The 21,826-nt window shown below is 47.2% G+C and overlaps 1 protein-coding gene across 12 annotated transcripts in view; it reads right to left on the reverse strand.

The window, feature by feature from the left end:
- Positions 1 to 21,826, reverse strand: part of FHOD3 (formin homology 2 domain containing 3) — a 483,564-nt gene that overhangs the window by 117,653 nt on the left and 344,085 nt on the right. For 4 of the 12 annotated variants that reach the window (XM_017344116.4, XM_017344115.4, XM_017344114.4 and 1 more), the window contains exons 11-13: positions 13,266 to 13,364; positions 10,090 to 10,458; positions 5,202 to 5,318 (exon numbers count right to left, since the gene is read on the reverse strand). In XM_017344116.4, the coding sequence (XP_017199605.4) occupies positions 5,202 to 5,318; positions 10,090 to 10,458; positions 13,266 to 13,364 (585 nt within the window). The remainder of the gene's footprint in view (positions 1 to 5,201; positions 5,319 to 10,089; positions 10,459 to 13,265; positions 13,365 to 21,826) is intronic. The other 8 variants (XM_008261223.5, XM_089305775.1, XM_002713503.6 and 5 more) reach the window with 3 other exon arrangements.

The following is a 21,826-nucleotide window of genomic DNA, read 5'->3' on the forward strand; positions in this document are numbered from 1 at the left end:
CCTAAAATACTGTCGCACTCTTTGCTCCACTCTGTCAAACCTAATGGCAGGTAATACAATTGACAATGGGACTGTTTCAGGGTGCCACGTGATGCAGTCATAGTCCAGTGATGACTCAGGGAAACGTAAAGGAAACTTTGGAGGAAGGAGAGCACTGCCAGCCTACATCGCTTGTGGAAGGCTGGCAGCACAGGCGATGGGCAGTGTTCCCAAGGGAGCAGCCAGCAGCCATGACCTGCGGAGCTACGGACGGGGAACACATCTGTGGGGAAGGGATGCGGGACTCGATACGTGGTGTTGGGAATCACGGCAGTCTTGAAGTTGGACCTCAGCTTCACACCATTCACCAAAACAATTTTCAGACAGACCAATTATGTACGTGTGAGAAATGTAGCTATGGAAGTGTTAGAAGAAACTATGGAAGAAAAAGCCTCCAACAGGAAGGCAAAGCCCAGAAGATAGAAAAGACTAAAAAATTTAACTCATAAAACAGAAATTGGTAAAAATATCAAAATGAAGTAAAAAAATCAGTGACCGAGGAAAATAACTAATGCCCATTTTGCGGTTTATTCTCTCTCTCCCCCCAACAAACCCTTTCAAATAGATGCCTAAGACATGAGTGGACAACTCAAATACAGTGTAACTGCATACACATATAATGGGATACAGCTCACTCTTAGGAGGGAGGAAAGCCTACCATCTACAGTGACATGGGAGGATACTGTGCTAAGTGAGACAAGCCAGTCACAGGACAGACACTGCGGGATTCCTCTGATACAGGCATCTAAAATAGGACAGTGGTCACCCAGGGACCAGCGAAAGGAGAATATGAAGAACTGCTGTGCGGCCGGCGCTGCGGCTCACTAGGCTAATCCTCCACCTTGTGGTGCCGGCACACCGGGTTCTAGTCCTGGTCGGGGCCCCGGATTCTGTCCCGGTTGCCCCTCTTCCAGGCCAGCTCTCTGCTGTGGCCAGGGAGTGCAGTGGAGGATGGCCCAAATACTTGGGCCCTGCACCCCATGGGAGACCAGGATAAGTACCTGGCTCCTGCCATCGGATCAGTGCAGTGCGCCGGCCGCAGCCTGCCGGTCGCGGCGGCCATTGGAGAGTGAACCAACGGCAAAGGAAGACCTTTCTCTCTGTCTCTCTCTCTCACTGTCCACTCTGAAAGCATCATGCACTCGGACACTCTTTAGGAGAGTGGATCTCAAGCCTTAGCACACACACATCCGTAAAAGTGCATTCTTTCTTCATTCCGTATTTTCCATTACTACTCTATCTGGGGAAATCATTCCTTATATCTGGCTGTCTAATACCCCAGGAACTAGGAAACACTGCTAGGATAGGTCACTCGCAAACACTTCTGGACACGAACCTGTAAAAATCGGCAGGTATAGAAAAAAAGGGCACAATTGTTGGAGGACAAAGAGAGCAACAGCAATGCTTCAGGGGCACACTGATGCTCCAGGCTACAGCTGAGCACGACCACATGGAAGGCCTCACTGGTGCTGAATATCTGAGCGTGAGCTTTCTCCTATGCCCTGCCAGGGAGCACTGACGCTGCAGGACGGGCTCCCATCTTGGTGCACTCCCTGCAAAGGCTCCCTGGCCTCCAGGCCCTTCCACAGCCCTAGGCCCTGAAGTTACTAAAAATCTGAACACCAAGGAGCCTCCAGCTGCCATTTCTGAAAAGACCCACAAGGTGGAGACATCACGGCAAGCAAGGAAAAGACGGAGGCCCGCAGGCCCCAGGGCTGGGGCGTGCATTTGCTTCTGCTGTGGTTATTGTTTGCTTGTTTATTTGTTTCATTTGAACACTGGCATAGGCATGGTTCAGAGATGCCTGTAATTTTGTTTTCTCTCAAAAACAAAATATTTAGAACTTCTCTGCTCAGAAAGTACATTTTCAAAATTGAAGGTTTTTTTTTTTTTTTTTTTTTTAAGTCTGCTTTCATTCAATAGTTGCCTTGTGTATCCCTGAGGGCCTCTGCAAAATAGCTCAGATTTCCTTGTTTGGTTTTGGCACAACTCAAGTTCCAATTTCATGAAAATTAAGGCGACACTCTTTCTAAAAGGGAGCTCTTCAGATGCGGCTGTAGTGGGGACAGAAAGGTGGACTCGTTTTAATGCCTTTGCCCTGACTTAATTGAGGGTGCTGTTTTTTTCAGTTCTTCCTTTGTAGGTCCTTTTATCAACCCAAGTTTTATGAATCCCCAACACATTTATTTGTTTGGGGGAAATTGGAAAACTCTAAGCTCATGTTGATGCCCAACTGCTTTTGCAAAGCGGAATGAGATGCCTGCAGGGGTGTTTGAGTTGGCCTGACTTTCCTAGGACTTCCCAGAAGGGAGTGTTGCTTCCCAATTGAAGCAGCGGAGTTCTAGAGCCCCCCAGGACTGTGCCGGCTCCTGGCACAACGTTTGCTGGCTAGAAGTGCATTGACAGAAGATGTGGGTTCTCACTGTCCAAAGGCAACCATGCTCCATGACAGCTCAATATCCTGCCTTAGGAGAAGGAGGCTTGCTGCTGTATAACACAAGGTTACATGAAACGGTCTGTCTTACTAACTCCACTGAGGTACACACCTAAGTAAAAACAACCAAACGCCTCATCCACAGGGCAGAAAAGGCTTATGTGTGAGATCAGATTCTGAGTGACACCCAAAGCATTCGGGTGTCAAAAATAAAGAGAGGATGGCGCTGTGGTGTGGGAGTTAAGCCAAAGCTGGCGACACCTGCATCCCATATAGAATGCTGGATCGAGTCCCGGCTGCTCTGCTTCTGATCAAGCTTCCTGCTAATGTGCCTGGAAAGGCAGTGGATGTTAGTCTAATTGGGTGAGCCCCTGCCACCCACATGGGAGACCCAGATGGAGTTACTGGCCCCTGGCTTTGGCCTGGCTCAGCACCAGCTGTTGTGGCCATTTGGGGATGAACCAGCAGATGGATCTAAGATCTCTCTGTCTCTATCCTCTTTCAAATTAAAAAATAAAAACATCTTTTAAAAATGCAAATGATAAATCCTTAAGTCTAACTGACAAAATACTCTCAGGCAAGGTACATGAGCATGACTTAGAATCAGAAAACTTTTTTTCTTTTTTTCCCAATCACACAACACAAGCTTTCCAGGTAAGAGTAAGAAGTGGAGATGCAGCCAGGCCCCCGGCTTCCTGGTGTTATCACAACACTGCACATCCAGTATTCTGAGAGTCATCATGTGGTTTTCAAAGCTGCACACGGTGAGAGTTGAAAGAACATACAAATATAAATGGAGGAGTGAACTATTTGAGGTGACAGTACTGCCTGTGGGCCTGGTAGGTGGCGAAAGTAACCAGGCTCCTTTGGCCAGAGTATGCTGTAAAGAGAATGTGAACTTGGAAGACATGTGTCTTACTCCATTGCTGGGGTAATGGCCTGCTGGGTCTCAGAGCAAAGGCTCCCTAATAGTGATTTAATCCCAGTGCCTCCTTCAAACCTACAACCACTTAGCCCACACCTTCCCAGGGCCTCCCAAGGATGTCCCCGGGTGCCACACAGGCCCAGCAGACATTGCATACCATAGGTTGAACCCCTGATCTGATTTTATTCTTCTCCTGAGTTCCTAGTTTTTGCCATCCATACACTTGTGCAGGTCTGGACTCTCACTGCTTCCCTGCTTCCAGCCTCCAGCCATGTCCACCCAAGTACTGTGGCCAGCAGCCGCTGTTCCTGCAGTCTGGCTCTACTCGTCCGCTCTACGTTGCTGACAAATTAGAGCTTCTGACCTCCTGCTTCCAAATCCAAACAATTCCCATGGTCACAGAATAGTCTAATCCCTACTCTGATCTTCCAGGTCCTCCAGGAACCAGCTCCACCCTTCCTGACTTATGTGCCCCGAGGAGCAAGTCAGGAAGTACAAACCAGGAAGGACAGGTAGCCGGGGGTCCTTCAGGAGCCTGGATCCTGGACTTCCCAGCTCAAACCTGGACTTGGCTTCTGGGAATTGGGAAGGTGGCCACGGCTGGGGCTTCCCCTCCAGAACCCAAGAGGAGCCCCTCTCTCCCACCCCCAAAGCTTAGGGCTTTGGTAAACCCATGGGCCACTCCCCTATCCTTTTAATTTCCCAGCTTCATGAACCTCCAACGTGCTTCCAACCAATGGGTGGCTAACTCACTTGCTCCTTCATCCACGGTCCATGTGGCTCTCCTGTAGCCAGGCCCCAGGTATCGTGGGGGACACAGAATGAATGGAGCCTGGCTCAAGCCCTGTAGCATCTGACAACCTGGCAGGTGCAAGATGTGTGACATCCAATCAGTCGGACTCCAATATAGCAAGGGTCATCTCTATGATGACCTCACCCAGATGATGATCTTTCTGAGTGGCTTCAGTCTCTGTTCCTGGTGAACCATGAACGACCAAAAGTTATACACCAGCCTCCCCTATGCTGCACCCCCAACACGAGATACACACGCTTAGCTCCACACAACCCCCTCATGCAGACATTTTCACTTGCTCAACAAAACCACCCTTTAAGGTAAGAGCTGGCACAGTTAGCATTTTACCCTCAGGGATTAAATAACTTCCAAGTGAGTGAGTTGGAACCCTGACCAGTTGTCTCCAACTGAGCACTCTTGCCATGTAAGGGCAACTTGTTCTTAATTGTTCTAAAATGACAGGTCTTACCTTTCTCTTGTAAACACATCCTTGTGCAATCACTGGTTTCTAGGAGCAATCATCAGTTAATTTCTGGTGGTCTAATACTCTTGCCAAGTCAAATTCCTCCCATGTACCCATATAATCACTGTCTCTTTCAGTAGGTCCGAGATTAATTACACACACCTTAATGGGCCTGCTTACCTTCTGATTTACATGGATTCAATCATTCAAAGTGAAACTGATGGATATAAGACAAACTGCAGAGCTTACATAACATCTTGAGTTGTTTTAAGGGGTGAACCAAACATGCACACTTAAATATTTCAGAAGAAATTTTTATGCTCCTTCTGGTAAGTACAGAGAGGGCTGAGATAATGCTACCAATAAAATCTCATGTCTGATAAGATATTTACTCAGTACACAGTGTGAAATGGAAAATATTCTTGCCTGTAGACTATGTTCTGTAAGGGAAAATACTTCAGAGTATGCCTTTTGCTTGTACTTCTCCTTTAACCCAATTCCCTCCTCCTGGGGACAGTGGAACCATCAGCGTGCTCACAAAGCTCACCTTTCTGATGACCTGGGCTCCTGAGGTGGCGAGAGAGATGATGTGGTGGTAGTGGGTCCCCCAGGCCCAGCAGGGGGTCTTGCCGAGTTGTAAGTGCTGTTGCCAAAGTTGGCATATCTAAAAAGTGCACAGGTATGGGTTGGGGGGGGGGGTAGGGGTGGAGAAAAGACAACAAGTCAGTAGATGGAATCATCCTAATTTGTGTAAGAAACGCAGATCTGTCCGTGATGATTCTAACCTAAAGAGATTTACTAACTGCCTTCCGATCGATTCCTATCAAGTTTCCCAACGTCCAAAACCAGTAGGCAGCAGAATTTATATAACAGAGTTTCACTAAACACCTCACAGTTCTTGTCTCTTAAAGCCTGTCTTATAACTATTTGCTAACATAAATAAAGAATCCAATTATTTTCATTTGAGCCGCAAAGATTTTTCTCCCCTCTCACAGCAGAATTAGCATTTGTGCCATGACAAGTCTAGAAAACACCCCAGGTTTGGCTGAAGAAGTTCCTTGTGAAGGTTTCTGCTTCAGGCATTTTCTAATCAATTTCATTGATTAAATCTGATCCCATCCTCTGCCTAGGGATGAAGGAGAGACTGCCCCACACCATCAGGATGCCCACGACTTTGAAGTGTGTATTCCCGTTTTCATCTCCCCTGAACCAAAATCACAGCCACTAGTATAACATATGCTCTGATCACTTGTCCCTCCCCTCTGACAGGCTACACTTCAGGATGTACAAAATTCTAGTGTTTTCTTTGTTTTTTTTTTTTTTTTTTCAGAACAGATGGCCTTTAGCAGTTGGTATTCAGCTATCATCACCTAGAGCATGCCCAGGAAACAAATCATCAGGCAGATACCCACAGTGTGCTAGAAACAAGATGCAAGGAGCTCTGCCCCTCGGTCTCCCCGGACACAGGGCAGAGCCGACTCCTCGGCCTACACTGGCCAGGCGCGCAGTGCTGTATGTGAGGGCCCACCAGGGTCACTATGGGATATATGCACAGGCTTCCTTACCTGGGAGGAATCCAGTCCACACCCCCAGCAAGAGACATTGACACTAACCCTTCTGGAAAAGAACACGACTTCAAAACATAGATATCACTCACTGGACAGGGCAGTCCTACTTCTGGGCCACTACCATAAGGTTATGGCTATGTATATACTGAAATGTCTTGCACCAAGACTTGTAGCATTAGCTAGATGGTAATGAAAAGCTGGAAACTACCCAATCAAGTGCAACACTGCAGGGAATGCTAAGGAAGTGTGACACGTTGTTCATCAATGAAATATTATGAAATCCTTCAAAATGATTCTCAATTCTATAAGTGACAACATAGAAAATGTCACCACACAGGCTAAATGGATATAACAGTTTGATCACAACTGTGCAAAAATATTCTCAAAATTCAAAAACTGTATATAAAAAAACATGAAAGATAAGCCATCTGTTTTTAAAAGTGGAATACAGAGTTGGGATTTCAGTTTTCAATAATACATTAATTATAACAGAAAACAAAGTATTTACAGTCCCCAAACCCATCCTATCCTGTGGACTACAGTCAGCTCAGCTGGTGCTCTTCCCTTATTTGTGAGTGTGGTGTCGTGAGTAAGGCAAGCGCTCAGCCCCGGGTGCTCCTCCAGGCTAAGGGAGACTCTTCACCTCCGGTCCTCCTCTGTGAGACACCACCTCCAAGGGACTGGTCTCTGGGCCCTGATTTTCTCCTTTTAAAAACCCTAAATTTTACCAGTCCAACAAGATCATTGCTTCTCCAGGTGAGGGATGGTTTGATTTTCCAAGAGGAGCCTGGGAGCCACAGGCCAGAGAGAAGGCAGAGAAAATACAGTAAGAAGGAAGAAGAGAAGGGAGGGAGTGAGAGCTAAGGAACAGAGAGGGAGAGAACAGGGCAGCAAGCTCTGTGCTGTGGTAGGGAGGGGGAGCTGCCATGACACCCCAGGCTGGTCAGGACAAGGCCCAGATGCTACCCACCTGAGGTACGCTCCAGAGCCGCCCTCCTTAGCACGCTGGACACGGCCTGTCCTCCCAGCACTGCAGCTGAAGCCACCCCCTCCCACCACAGCGGCCAGCCTGCACTGTGTCTGAATAGGATCGCTTTGCTAAAATTACGTTTAAATGACTTTACCGAAATAAAACAAGCAGAATGTGTTTTTCTGTCCTTTGGTTTTTCTAATATCTAAGCAATTAATTCCAATGCCTCACAGTTGCCCAATCTTGCTTCTCAATTTCAGCCAAACTAACTGGATCATGCAATTTGCTGGTCAGCACTTTTTGGATGGTAGAGGGAGCATTGTGTGTGTGTGTTTTTTTTCTTTGTTATTTTATGACTAACAGGTTGGTCTCTACTATAGCCCTTTCAATTACAGTCAACCACTAAGTAGTCAAATCTGTGGAAACCTCAGGAAGCGAGTATCTGAAAATTCAATAGGTACACTAGTTTTCATACAGTATTAAAATTCTTGTCAAACATCTAAAAAAAAAAAAACCTGTAAACTTTATTCAATCCAAGTCAATCCTCAAATACTCATGGCTGTTTTTGTGCAACTCAGTTGAATATTCAACTGGGCCATTTAAATGTGCATACTTCAAATGGTTCATGGAGAATAAAATCAAAAGGTTATTTTGATATAAAAAAATTCTGAAATCCATGCACACAAGGGATCTTCAAAAAGTTCAGGAAAACACATATTATGAAAAAAACTGTGCATGGATTTCAAAAGTTGTCCCCCCAAATCAACTTATCTTTTACTTCCTTTTTCCATGAATGTTTTGACCTATGCTCATCTGCTTCTACAGCTCCCAGCCTGCAGCACTCTCCATAGTCATGAAGCTTGGAAACCAAGTGGCAGGATGCATGGATCGGGACCCCGCCACCAGAGGCTGACTCTCAGCACAGAGTCCAGGACCACCCTCCAGGGCTAACGCCCCACTGAGAAAGATGAGGCTGCTAAGACATTCTTGTTCCAACACCTAACTGCCTCACATCGTTCTTGGGAGGTACACAAGTCACGCTGGCTTCACTCGGTAAAAATGGTATGAACCAACAACCCGGAACTTAAGACCTGGATGAGGCCTGCAGAGCGCCTGTACCTCCAAGGGGCAGGCTCACTTCCCAGCTCCCGAGAAACACAAAGGCACTTGGGAACCAGGAGGAACGGCATCTTCAGGTTCTCAGCTTCTCTATCTGCTTCTTAGGATGGATTAGCCAGGGCTGCTCCGGGGTCTTCCCAGGTCTCCTTCCTGCCTCTCCTTCTGGAACTGCTTTCTGTTTTTAGCAAACATAAAATACGGCCGGACAGGCTGGGGTGATGGAAGGCGCTGCCCTGAGCTCCGAGACCTCCAGGGGGCCAAGCAAAGGAGTAACTGGGGAAGCCTCACTCCCAGGACACTGCTGAAGAAACATCAGGGAGGGAGGAAGCTGCATTTCAGTTACCCATGGACCAACTCAGGAGCAAGCCCCAGGTCTGATCTGCCTACCCACCACCTACCCACCAGGCGGACCCCAGAGACATGGCTGTCCCCTGGCCACATCCGGGCCTGCCTATGTGAACTGAAACATCAAGTCAGACCCTTCTTCTGACAGAAATGAGGTGTCATTTGTCTGAGCACTGGCTTTGCCAATGAGGTCCACATAGGCATTTTCTGAAATTCAATCAGCAAAACCCGAAGCCCCGAGGCTTTGACAAAACCAAATGGGACGCCCATATACAAGAGACAAATCACATCCTTCACAACCCTTGAAATGTATGACTTAACGAGAGCCATTAAAAATAAAACACAACTTCCCCCAACCAAATAAAAAGGCTGAACAGCAAATTGCATGATTCAGTTAGTTTGGCTGAAATGGAGAAGCAAAACGGGACAGGCTTTGAGGCACTGGAATTAATTGTTTAATATCGGAAAAACCAAAGGGCAGAAAAACACATTCTGTTTGTTTTCTTTCCATCATGTCATTTAAACATAATTTTGAAACTTTTCTCAAAGTCTTTAGGAGCTGTTCCTCAGCTACTACTATGATTACTCTAAGCTGAGAGAGCCGTCAGAACGCTCAGTGACCAATTTCAGACTACCAGCTGCCCGCTCCCTGCCCCAGCAGAGGGCTTCTAAGTCAGGCCACGGTCAAGAGCCATCACCCAGATAGGCAGGAAGGCACCTGCTCAGCATTCCCTGCCGAGATCTGACATGCACACCTCCCTCCGTCCCATCTCCAAGCTTTGTAAGAATGATTTAAGTGCCCACGTTAAGTAACGTCACGGCATCAGATCCCCATGAAGTGATGGACGACGCAACCGTGCATCAGCTCAGGCAATCTGGGAGAAATCTTTGAAAAGAACGACGCATGTATTAGAGTACAAAACAAAGCTGCGGACCAGGGAAGGAAAACGAACGGAAGACACCCACCTATTCGAAGAGAGAGACCGGAACTTGTGAGGCTCACAATATGCGATCAAAGGGATAGAATCCCAGGAAGTGGTGTTAAAGGAAGGAGAATTCCAGTGGCGCACGGCAAGGTGGAAGAGCACTTTGCTGTGTTCCGCAGGTTAAAAAAGCTTCCCCCCAAGATGAGTGGGCTCAACAGGCAGAGATTTTGACACCCCATATATATGTTTAAAACCTGATGTCTACATATCCACACTAGTAACTGTTATAGCCCAAGATCCCTTTAATTCAAACAGAAGGCAGTTTTCTGCAACTCATCTAAATACTGGTCACCAGTTAGTGAACAGTGAAGAGTTAGTCTCTGCCCCAGCTGCTCTCTGCTCTGATGGAAATCCACACACACATACATGCACACACACACGCAGAGCAAAAGCCAAGCCACGGGGTGCAATTAGAAGGCTGTGTTCTCGCCCGCTGAGCCCATCTACCTGTTCTCCTTCTGCGACTCTGCGTCCTTTTCCTTGGTGAGCACGGGAGACTCCTCAAAGTCATAGGAGAAGAGGTGGAAGGGGCTGTGCGGCACGTAGGGCAGCCTCTCTATGGTCGGGGACGCCTTTAGGGAGCCAGGTGTGGAGGAGGGGGGCCGAGCGGCTGAGGCAGGGCTGGGGGCTGACAGGAGGGCAGGCCGGGCGGCCTCAGGCACAGAGGCCCCGCTGCACCGGGGGCTCCCCGCCATGGTGGCCCCTGGGAGCCGCCTGCCCTGCAAAGCAGCACTGGAGGCAGCTGAGGCAGCAGAGCTCTGGGGAGCAGCGTCCCTTCCAGGAGGGCTGTGCTCAGAGGCAGGGCTGGCCTCGCTGCTGGCCCAGCAGGGAAGGAAAGAGGGGAGAAAAGAGATGTGGGAGAGAGGGAGCAATGGTTAGGAAAGAGAGAAAGACACAGGACAACCCACTACGCTTACAGTCACTTCCTTCAGAGCCCGGGGATTCTGAACTGCAGCATACACGCCCACAGCCGGAATCTTTGGTTTGTCCAACCACACCTGCTGTCACCTAGGCTGGCTAGTCTGGCCTAAGACTTGCAGAGGGCAAGGAAGTATCTCCCGGCAGGCCTGGCCTCTGGGCACACAGAGTCTTGGGGAGGGCATTTGTTGCAGCCCCCAAGGCTCTTCTGCACCTGCCATCCGTGCAGGCTGTACAGGCACCTGATGGCCACAGTTTGAACTTCATCTCTTTGTCTTGGTCAAATAGACAATTCAGCCTCCTGTAAAGAAGCCAGACCCTGAGGAAGAGGTATTTCCCAAAGTCATCTTCTACGTTCACAGCTGCTTTCAGAGCCTTTCTCGAAAGCAGTTATGCATAAAAGAAAAGCAGAAGAAACCCCAGGAAGGAATGCAAAGACCCAAAACAAAAGGAGGGGCTGGGGCAATGAACACAACCTTGGCCCATTTCATACATCCCCAGGGCCTACCGCTGAGCCCGTGACATCCAGACTCCTCCAAGTAGGCCCATTTCCATCACAGTTTCCGTTATTTAAAAAAAAAAAAAAAAAAAAAAAAAAACAAACCACGGTAACCCCCCCACACACACACACGTAAATCGTAATTATGAGTAGTGATAGATATATTCATTAATCAGATTGTGGTAATCGTTACACAACAGACATATATCAAACCATCACACTGTAAGGCTTATGTACAATTTTTTATGTGTCAATTAAGTGTTATTAAATTTAACAAGAACTTTCCATCTTCAGGGGATTGGACTTAGACACTGGGATATTTCAACACATATAACTCGAAAATCTATGTTAAACTGTGTGTTTGTGAAAACTGCGGTCCTTCTCCCTGGGCAACGGACTCCCGCCATGCCCATTCGGACATGGAATACGAGCCACTTTCTTCCCAAACAAAAATTGAGTTCCATCTATATATACTGCCAGCTTCCTAGGCTGACGGGAGGACTGCAGGAGACTACCGCGGGGTATCAGTGCAGTGCTGGGCACAGGTACATAGGTGGGAGCTCAGGTGAGGAGCCCAACACCCAACCAAAAGCCACAGGCAGCAGCAGCTCTTAAGTCTCCAAGGTTGACATCAGAAAACAAAGAGCATGCAGACCCAGGCTAAAGAACAGCTGGGTACTGTGAAGAGTAAGCTCTGGCATTTATTATGTGCATTTGTTGTCTGCCATCCTTTAACTAGTCTCTAACGAAGGGACCGTTGGCCTGCATAGTCAGAGACTCCAGGACAAGCAGCCACGTACCTGAGTGACTAACAGTCTGGTGCAACGCAGCCCATCCACCACAGAGATGCCCTCTAAGGCGGCCCTTTCCAGCCAGATTCTTCCCTCTGGTCTGGAGGTGCTGACCAACATGAGGAGCAAGGCTTAGGTGGGTGTGGGTGGGACAGGACATGCTCGGGTAAGCAACCGGAGCCAAGCCGGGTGTATCCTGAAAGTCTGCACCACCTCCTGCAGCTCTCCACGTGCCTAACACGCTCCCCTCCCCGAGCACCCCTCACCGGTCACCAGCCTTAGGCACGGCAGATTGGCGCAGGCAATAGGCTCTGCGGACGCTGCCCTCTCTCCCCTCAGCCTGCGACGTGGGGCTAATTCTCTGCCATCAGCTCATACCTTTCGTTCTCCTTCCTCTGCTGGCTTCTCAGACATTTCCAAAGGTTGAAATGAAAGCACCCTCAGCTTGTCAGTTTAGCGAGCACGCTCAGCCCCCTGGAAAGTTGGGGCATCAGAGTGTCCAGTGAGTGTGTGTGTGGACAACCTGGCAGAGGCGGCGTCTGCAGCAAAGGATCCTGTTAATGCAAAACTGGCAAGAGAAAGTTTTCTCTTCCCAAGATCCTTCTGATTTTGCTTAATTGTAGAAAAACACTAATATAAAGCATCCACTTGTAGCATCAATCGACAGAGAGAAATCAATTACACAATACTTTTTTTTTTGAATATTAGGAAATGAAATTCCCCATGAGCAATTTTTACTTTTATTATACAAATGCCATCTTGGGAAAACACCTACAAAACATGGAACTGTCCACCACTGGCTGAAGATGGAAAGGCACCTGACCCAGGTGAGCAGAGGACGGCAAATTCCCTAGAGGGCTGCAAAGTTAATATTAGTTTTTCTGGGTATGAAACACATGCTAGAAAAATTGTCCTAACCCGCATGGAGTGAAAAATGTTCCTGGCCATTTGGACAGAAACTTGAGTCACAAATACAGTAGTTAAAGACACATTTCAGCTAACATCATACTGGTGAAATCAGTAGGAAGACACATGGGATCACACTGAAGACTTATTAGAATGATAAAAGCCTCAGATCTTTTTAGCAACAAGAAACCTTTTAGTCATTGTCAATCTTGTTGAGCTAAAGCACTCAGTGAGAGAGAAAAGTGGGAAGAAAACCAAGTGGGTGATTTTTCCAGAGTGTGGTTAGGAGGGCAGGACTTGAACACAAACTGCAGTTCTCAGATGCCCACAATGTGCTCAGCTACTTCTACAAAACTCAGCAACCTAGGGCTCCATGTGCAGGGTAAGTACAGGTTCGCCAGGGTGAGCTAGTGAGGTAGGAAGGGAACCACTTAAAGGAAGGGACAGACGGGCCATTAGGAAGCAGCTGGGATCTGCAGGTGCACCTGGGAGGGCCCAGCCCTCAGTACCTGTCCTTGCTTTGATATTGAGCATCATCCTCTCTCTCTTCCTCTGAATTGGGCTCCGTGACTGGCTGCTCCTCTTCCTCCTCCTCTTCATCCTCCTCCCTGAGATGAGGCCAGAGAAAAGAGAAATGCACACAAAGATGGAAAAGCAAGATGAGCATTACAGACAAACAGGAAGGTGAAACAAAAAAGAAACCCCAACTGGTTGAAATGAGGAAGAACACACAGTGGTTAGGTGACAGGAGACAGCTCAGAGATGCGGCACTTGAAGAGGCAGAGTGGACACACAATATCCCAGCAGAGGTCACAGCTGCACATCAAGTGGGCTGAACACCACTACCCTGGTATGACCCACATGTGATTCAGAGAAGCGTCTGGTCAACGGCCGGCCTCCTCTGTGGTTTTCTGCATCCACGCACAACCATTCAGCCAGTGTTCCTGGGAATGAGCAGCCCTGTGGCCACCAGTCCCCACATCTTTACCTCTTAGACTCCTTGGAGGATCTGCCACGTGGTAAGCTCCAAGCTCCAAGGCAGATGTGGCAGGCCACTCCCTCATGCTCAGTGAGTGTGGCTCAGTGGCAGGTTCACCCTGCACCGCAATGGTGGGTACACCATCCAGATGGGGCCAACCCATGTCACCCTGGATCTCTCCTTGTGCCTTCAGGGAGACTTGCTGTGAGGACACCCCAGATCAGGAGCTCCCTGCAGTTCCTGGTGGAGGAAGCTGCCTGTAAGTGAAGCCCACCCCTGAAAGTCTGAACTGAAATAGGAGGGGGCCGGCACCGCGGCTCACTAGGCTAATCCTCCACCTAGCGGCACCAGCACACCGGGTTCTAGTCCTGGTTGGGGCACCGGATTCTGTCCCGGTTGCCCCTCTTCCAGGCCAGCTCTCTGCTGTGGCCCGGGAAGGCAGTGGAGAATGGCCCAAGTGCTTGGGCCCTGCTCCCCATGGGAGACCAGGATAAGCTCCTGGCTCCTGCCATCGGATCAGCGTGGTGCGCCGGCCGCAGCGCGCCGGCCATGGCAGCCATTGGAGGGTGAACCAACGGCAAAAAGGAAGACCTTTCTTTCTGTCTCTCTCTGTCTAACTCTGCCTGTCAAAAAAAAAAAAGAAATAGGAGGGAAAGGAAGTGGACAGCAGTCCCCAGGACAACATTCACAACTGCATCTGGCAGGTCTGAAGCCCTGCCCCAACCCTTCACTGATGGAAGACAATAAATTCTCATTTTTGCTCATGGTAGCTGAAGTTGGATTTTGTCTTTGCGGTTATGTGAGTACAGGCTGCAGACGTCGACTGGACCACCACCTTCCTTTGGCCTCTAAGACCCAACAATATCTGACTTAGGTCATCACACACTCAGAACACCTGCTCGGTGCCCTCCTGGCTTTCTCCACCCCTTGCCTGCCTGAACTCCAGTGATCTCCACCTTTCCTCATGCAGCTCCTCACCATCTGAACCTCATCATCCTCCAGAGTCAGCATCCAGCTTACAAGTCCTACATCCAGTCTTCCCGCCCCATCCCCAAGCCCCCTCAACCCCAGGCCCTCCCTCCTCTCCTCCTACCCAAGTTCTTCAGCCCTCCTTTGCAAATGTCCCCAGCACCTTCCTGCCTTCAGTCCTTACAAATCCACCATCTCGCACTTCAGGAACCACTTTTCCAAGAACTTTCACTCTCTTGTCCCACTGTCCTGTAGTATGGTTTTCCTTTTTACTACAGTTCAAGATGCATACAGGGGAGTACACTGGTCACTGGATGTTCATGAGATAAACAGACTCGTCCAAACAGAACCCCTTAAAGTCCCCTTCTGATTGCTTCCCTCCCCCATGTTGCACCCAGCAGTCAGCTAGCTTCTCCTTCTGTAAAAAAAGCATCACACTCCACCTAGTTCTTTTGTTCAATTGGACACTTGCGGTCTACACTGGTATGTGGACTTAAAGATCGTGCGTTCTTACTGCTATGTGATATCCCCTCTTACGTGAGTATACCACTGTTGAGGTGTTCATTCTGCTGTGGCTATTTAGGTCCTTGTAGTTTCAGGTTATTGAGAATACTTGCGTGTCTTCTGGTGAATGTACGTACACATTACAGTATGGAATCTACTTGAGGATCAGAGTTCTGGGTCCTAAGATAGGCTTGGGCTCACCTTTCTTACAAACTGCCAGTTACTAAAAGGGCACAAGTTTACTTTCCCAAATGCAGCATTCTGGTTGTTTCACAGCCTTGCCAATATTTGATTTTTTTTTCCTTATCTTATTTTACCACTGGATTTGCATGTACGGAGGACTTACTGTGGTTCATTTGCTTTCTCTGATGACAAATGAACCTGGGCACAGTCATACCTTAATATCCATCTAGATGAAGTCTCCAAGTACAGCTGGCCCACTGTACTTGATCAAAAACATCCAGAAAAAAATAGGTATGTAGTGCATCAGTGCGTACATTTTTATCATGGTTCCCTAAATAATATAGCATAATAACAATTTATCCAGCATTTATATCACATTAGGTATAAGTCAGAGATGATTTATAGCAAGTGGAAGGATGTGCACAGATTCTGTGTAAATATCACACCATTTTATATAAGGGGCTTGAGCATCATAGATTTTGGGCCTGGAACCACTCTCCAAAGATGCTAAGGGAAGACATACTTTGCCCATTTATTTTTTTTAAGCCAGGATTTCTTTTCTCTTTTTGATTTGAAGAAGTTCTTTATATAATTTGGATTGAAATTTCTCTTTCATGTGCTGAAAATATCTTCTACCTCTGTGTGGTGCTTTGCATTTACTTCATGTCTTTTTCTAAAAAAATAAAATCTATTTATTTGAAACTCAGAGTGCAGGAGAGGGAGGGACGAGACAGAGGAAGAAAGAGATCTCCCATCCTCTATTTCACTCCCCAAATATCAGCAATGGCCAGGGCTGGGCCAGGCTGAAGTTAGGTGCCTGGAACTCCATTTTGGTCTCCCATGTGGTGGCAGGGGCCCAAGCACTTGGCTTATTCTCTGCTGTCTTCTCAGGCACATTAGCAGGGAGCCAGAATAGAAGTGGAGCAGCCAAGAATGAAACTGGTACTCATATGGGATGCTGCTGGTGGTGATTTCACTGCTGTGCCACAGTGCTGGTCGCCATGATGCATTTAAAAAAAAGGAAGTTGTAGATATTAATGAAGTCCTATATACTTTTCATTGTATGGTTAGTTTTGCCTCCTGTTTTAAAAATGTTTGCTGACATCAAGGTCTTAAAGATATTTTCCATGTTGCCCTTAAAAAACTTCATTACTGGCCGGCGCCGCGGCTCACTAGGCTAATCCTCCGCCTAGCGGCGCCGGCACACCAGGTTCTAGTCCCGGTCGGGGCGCCGGATTCTGTCCCGGTTGCCCCTCTTCCAGGCCAGCCCTCTGCTGTGGCCAGGGAGTGCAGTGGAGGATGGCCCAGGTGCTTGGGCCCTGCACCCCATGGGAGACCAGGAAAAGCACCTGGCTCCTGGCTCCTGCCATCGGATCAGCGTGGTGCGCCGGCCGCAGCGCGCCGGCCGCGGCGGCCATTGGAGGGTGAACCAACGGCAAAGGAAGACCTTTCTCTCTGTCTCTCTCTCTCACTGTCCACTCTGCCTGTCAAAAAAAAAAAAAAAAAAAAAAACTTCATTACTACTTCTCACATATAGATGTGCAATTCAGCTGGGTCTGATTTTTGTGGGTCATATCACACAGATGTAAGATACATTTTTTCCCCAGGTAGATATATATTTTTCTCAAACCATTTAGTAAAAAGGCTATCTCCTCTCCACTTAACTCTAATTTTATCATAAATCAGATAAATATACATATATATATTATATAAACAAATGCATTTGTGGGTATTTGGATTTTTTCTTACCACTGGTCAAGTTATGTACCTTTTAAATATATATATATATATATATATATATATATGCATATGTAATTTGAAAAGCAGAAGGAGAGGGAGGTAGAATATTGTTTGTGAGTATACTGAATTTATAACTCGAATCTGGGGAAGACCTACCCTCTTTACAAACTGAGTCTTCCAATCTAAGATTATGGTATATTCTTTATCTGCACCTAATTTTACTGCAATCATTAAACTTCCCTTAATAGTGTTGAAAGTTTTTAGTGGAGGTCTGAGGTTTTTTGTTTTTTGTTGTTGTTGTTAAGTTTATCTCCATAAATTCTGATGCTACTGTACATGTTACCAATTTCTAAATTTCTTCTTTACTTGACGATAAATAGAAACACTGATATTTTTCATAAATATATCTTGTATCCATCAAGTTTTCTAAAGTTATTACTTATTAGTATAGCTTTCATATAGAGTCTTTTAGACTTCTGATATAGAGAATTATTTCATCTGTAAGTAATGATGGTTTTCATTTCTTTCCAATTCTTATGTACTTCTGTATCTTGGTTTGTTGCACTAGCTAGGACCTCTAATATGACATTGAATTGGATACAGTGAACATTCTTTTCTTGTTCTAAACTTCAGGGGAAAGTACATGACTTACCATAGAGGGTTCTTTTACAGATATCTTTTAAAGATTTATTTATTTATTTCAAATACAGAGTTACAGAGAGAGGAAAGACAAAGAGAGAGCACATGCTTCCATCTGCTGGTTCACTCCCCAGATGGCTGCGATTATGGAGGTGGGGCCAGGCCAAAGCCAGGAGCCAGCAGCCTCTTGTGGGTCTCCCACAGGGGTACAGGGGTCCAAGCACCTGGGCCATCTTTCACTGCTTTTCCAGGCACATCAGCAGGGAGCTGGATTAGAAGAGGAGCAACTGGGACTCAAATTGGCACCCATATGGGATGCCAGTGCTGCAGGTGGCAGCTTAACCCACTGCACTACAGCACCAGCCCCTTGTAGCTATTCTCTAACAGGTTAAATAATTTCCATCTAATCCTAGTTTGCTAAAAAAAACTCTTATCATAATTGAGTGTTAAATTAATATTCTTTGCACTTATCAACATCACATAATTTCTCTTTTTTCTTTTAACATAACTAATCACAAAAATGTCTTTCTTTAAATGTTAAGCCAACCTTGCATACCAAGAATAAAACCCACTTTGTTGTAAGATATCATTTTTATACCCAGCTGGATTATCTGTTAATATTTTGTAAGAATTCCTAATGCACATCTTTCAAAAAGAGACTGATCTGTTACTCCACTTTCTCATGATGTGCTTCTCAGGTTTCAGAATCAAGGTCCTGCAGGCCTCATCAGGTTAGGCAGGGTAGAGAGTGACAGCTGGGGAGCTAGAAAGGAAGAGATGGGTCTGGAAAAGACTAAAGCAGAAGATTTGGCTGAACTTGGAGGCTGATTAGATGGCAGGTGGAAAGAGAGAAGCAGTAACAAAAGTCCACAGTTTGTTCCCCAAGAACCCAGATCAGAGAAAAGGAGGCCAGGGGAATAGTGAGGGCAGCATCTCCCTTGCAATGCCAGAAGCATGTCTTGTCTGTCCTCCTGAGCTTGGTATAGCAGGCCCTCAGGGCTCCACTGCTCCCACAGCACACAAGCTCAACACGGTACCCATAGCTCCAGCCTGAGGACACATCCTTCTGCTTGGTCATGGGTTTGCATATGTGAATGTTCTATATTTATATTTACTGCTGGTCTACCCAGAACACCCTCCACCTTGCCAGTCCATGGCCCTGTCCTCCTTAGGACCAGTGAGCACTTCTGCCATAGAGGACAGGCTTGGAGCCAGGCTGCCAGGTGAGATCCTCAACCCTACCACTGCCTAGTGGTGTGACCTTGGGCCCCGCTCTCCTCATCCCTACATGGGACAAGAGTTCTACCTCCTAGGAGGACTGCATGACATGCAAAGCACTCTGAAAAGACTTGGTACAGAGTAAAGAAAGCCACATACTTACAGTGACACTTTCCTTTTACAATGTCCCACTGGGTTAGCTCTATCTTTCCAATTTTTCTCTTCCACGTAGCTACTCCCCAGATATGTGAAGACAACTATCTTGCCTCACATCCCAAGCTGTCTCTTAATATCCTCTGAGCCCACAGTAAATCTGCAAACACCCCATGTGTTGTAGCTTGGCTATCCTGAGTAGCAGGGCAGCACAGTGACTCACCTGGAGGCCCACTTCCAGGATGCCCTACAGTAAAAGCACCAGCCTTGTCCTATACTGCAAAGGGGTGGGGAGAGAAGTACCTTCCCACTGGACAGAGGCCTTACTATGCTGGATTTTATTTAGTTTCAGCCTATGATTAAATCAAACAGAATGTTTTTTAAAGTGCTAGTGACATTTAAAATTGAAGAATTGTGACAATTTTGCTTTCTCCCAAAGTAGCTATTCCTTTAAAATCTAACTTAATTTTCTCTTTTTTTTTTTATTTTTGACAGGCAGAGTTAGAGAGAGAGAGAGAGACAGAGAGAAAGGTCTTCCTTTTCCATTGGTTCACCCCCCAAATGGCCGCTACGGCTGGCACGCTGTGCCGATCCAAAGCCAGGAGCCAGGTGCTTCCTCCTGGTCTCCCATGCAGGTGCAGGGCCCAAGCACTTGGGCCATCCTCCACTGCCTTCCCGGGCCACAGCAGAGAGCTGGCCTGGAAGAGGAGCAACCGGGACAGAATCCGGCGCCCCAACTAGAACCTGGGGTGCTGGTGTCTCAGGCAGAGGATTAGCCTAGTGAGCCGCGGTGCTGGCCCTTCATTCTCTATTTGTGTTAAGGAACCCTGGGCATTTGGCCTTCAGCTCTGAAACACCTCTAGGGAGATGTCATCTATTTTTGATGGACAAGGAGTCACTCTAGGGCAGTGGCTTGTGAACCCACTAGGTATTTTCCTTTTTATGACAAACAGTCCCAGATGTGAAGCCATCTTCTTTGCATTGGACAAGCAGCCCAGAGGCTGGGAGCCCAACCAATTCTGAAGGGCATCGTTTCCACTGAAGCCAATTTAATTCCCCCAATTTTGGGTCTCAGGCGAATGTCACGTTTCTTAGGCTTCAAACAGAAATGAAAAGGAAAGTGAATACTTCTGTTTCAAAACATGAATGAAACACTTAACATCAACCCTAAAACATGTTCTAGGACCAAAGGAATCAGGATGAGCAAAGCCAGGCAACAAACTGGGAGACGCCATTGGCAATGCATCCAACATATAGAAATTCCAATCAAGAATATACACAAGCATATTTCAAAAACCAGTAAAAACACGACTAAAAAAAGTGGGCAAAATACAAGAACATGGCCAAACACTTGCATAAAGAGGTATTAAAGTCGCTGTAAACCTAGAAAATACTAATCAGATCACAATGAGATACCACTTTTTTATCTACTCCATGAAACTGACAATACAATGTGCTGAAGAGGCGGAAAGTCAAGCGACTCTTCTGTACTGCTGGTATAGCATGCACAACCACTTCGGTAAACAATGACCTACAAGTGGCACTGTTATCCCCTACCACAGTGGTTCTGAACCAGGGCAATTCTGTCCCCCAGGGAACATCTGCCAATGTCTGGGGCCATAGTTAGTTCCACCTACAGGGAGGGACAGTGAGCTCTGCTGACAGCTACTGGGCTAAGGCCAAGGATGCTGCAAACATCCTACAACGCACAGCCCAGCCCTCCCAACAAAGAATCCTTCAGCATTAAATGTTCACAGTGCTGGGCTGCACAGCCTTCCCTAGGGGTCCCGACACACAGGTGCACCAGGACGTGAGTCCAGGAATGTCTTCGGCAGCACTATGTAAGGCTGGAAATGACCCAAATGCTGCCAGGAGGCCAAGGATACAGCTGTGCTGAATTCCCGGCAGTGAGATGGAGGGGGGACAGCTGCAGAGCAGAGAACCCAAGTCTGAGGGGGAACAGAGATGATGCATTTTTCATCAAGTTCCAGAAAGCAAAATCGCATATGGTTTGGTTATACACATGTGTGTGATAATACTATAAGCAAAACCCACAACACACCGACAAAGATGGATTTCAGAGTGCTGGCTACTCGCGTAGGAATGGAAGAGAAGGAAGCACACAGATAGGCAGGTGGAAGTAAGGAGAAACTCTCTAGTTTTTCACTTAGGCCATGGTCTCACTGGTGTTATATTTACAGTATCTTAGAAAAGAGCCACCCACCGGCCAACAATGACAAACCCTGAACCCAACTTTGTGCAATTCAGACAATACAAATGATTACCAGAACGAACTGCTTTTAAAAAGCAAAACCGGGTAACCATGGGATGGGGACTCTCCCTTTATAGAAGTATTTTCTTGGGCATTTATTACAGGCAAGACACTCAGGTACAGTGGTTACATGAGCAGTTATAGGCCAGTGAGATGTAAATACCTGATTGTGCCAGGAACTTTTCAACCACAGGGAGGTCTGAGCCAAATTCAGAAGGTGGACAAGGGACCAACCCAAGGATGAGATGGGATTTTGCATGAGACATCTGCCTGCTCAGCAACCATGGCTACTGGCTTAAGCCAAGTTTGTAGCTCCCCTCTTTTCATCTCTCCCACTCCCCCTCCATGGACCTCCCTCCCTGCCGCAGTCTGAATGCTCCCTACCACTTTTCCACCCACCATGAGGGGCGTTT

The sequence above is a fragment of the Oryctolagus cuniculus genome, chromosome 10 (assembly GCF_051225735.1).
Source record: "Oryctolagus cuniculus isolate XC-2025 breed Fujian yellow rabbit chromosome 10, ASM5122573v1, whole genome shotgun sequence".
Lineage (NCBI taxonomy): Eukaryota > Metazoa > Chordata > Mammalia > Lagomorpha > Leporidae > Oryctolagus > Oryctolagus cuniculus.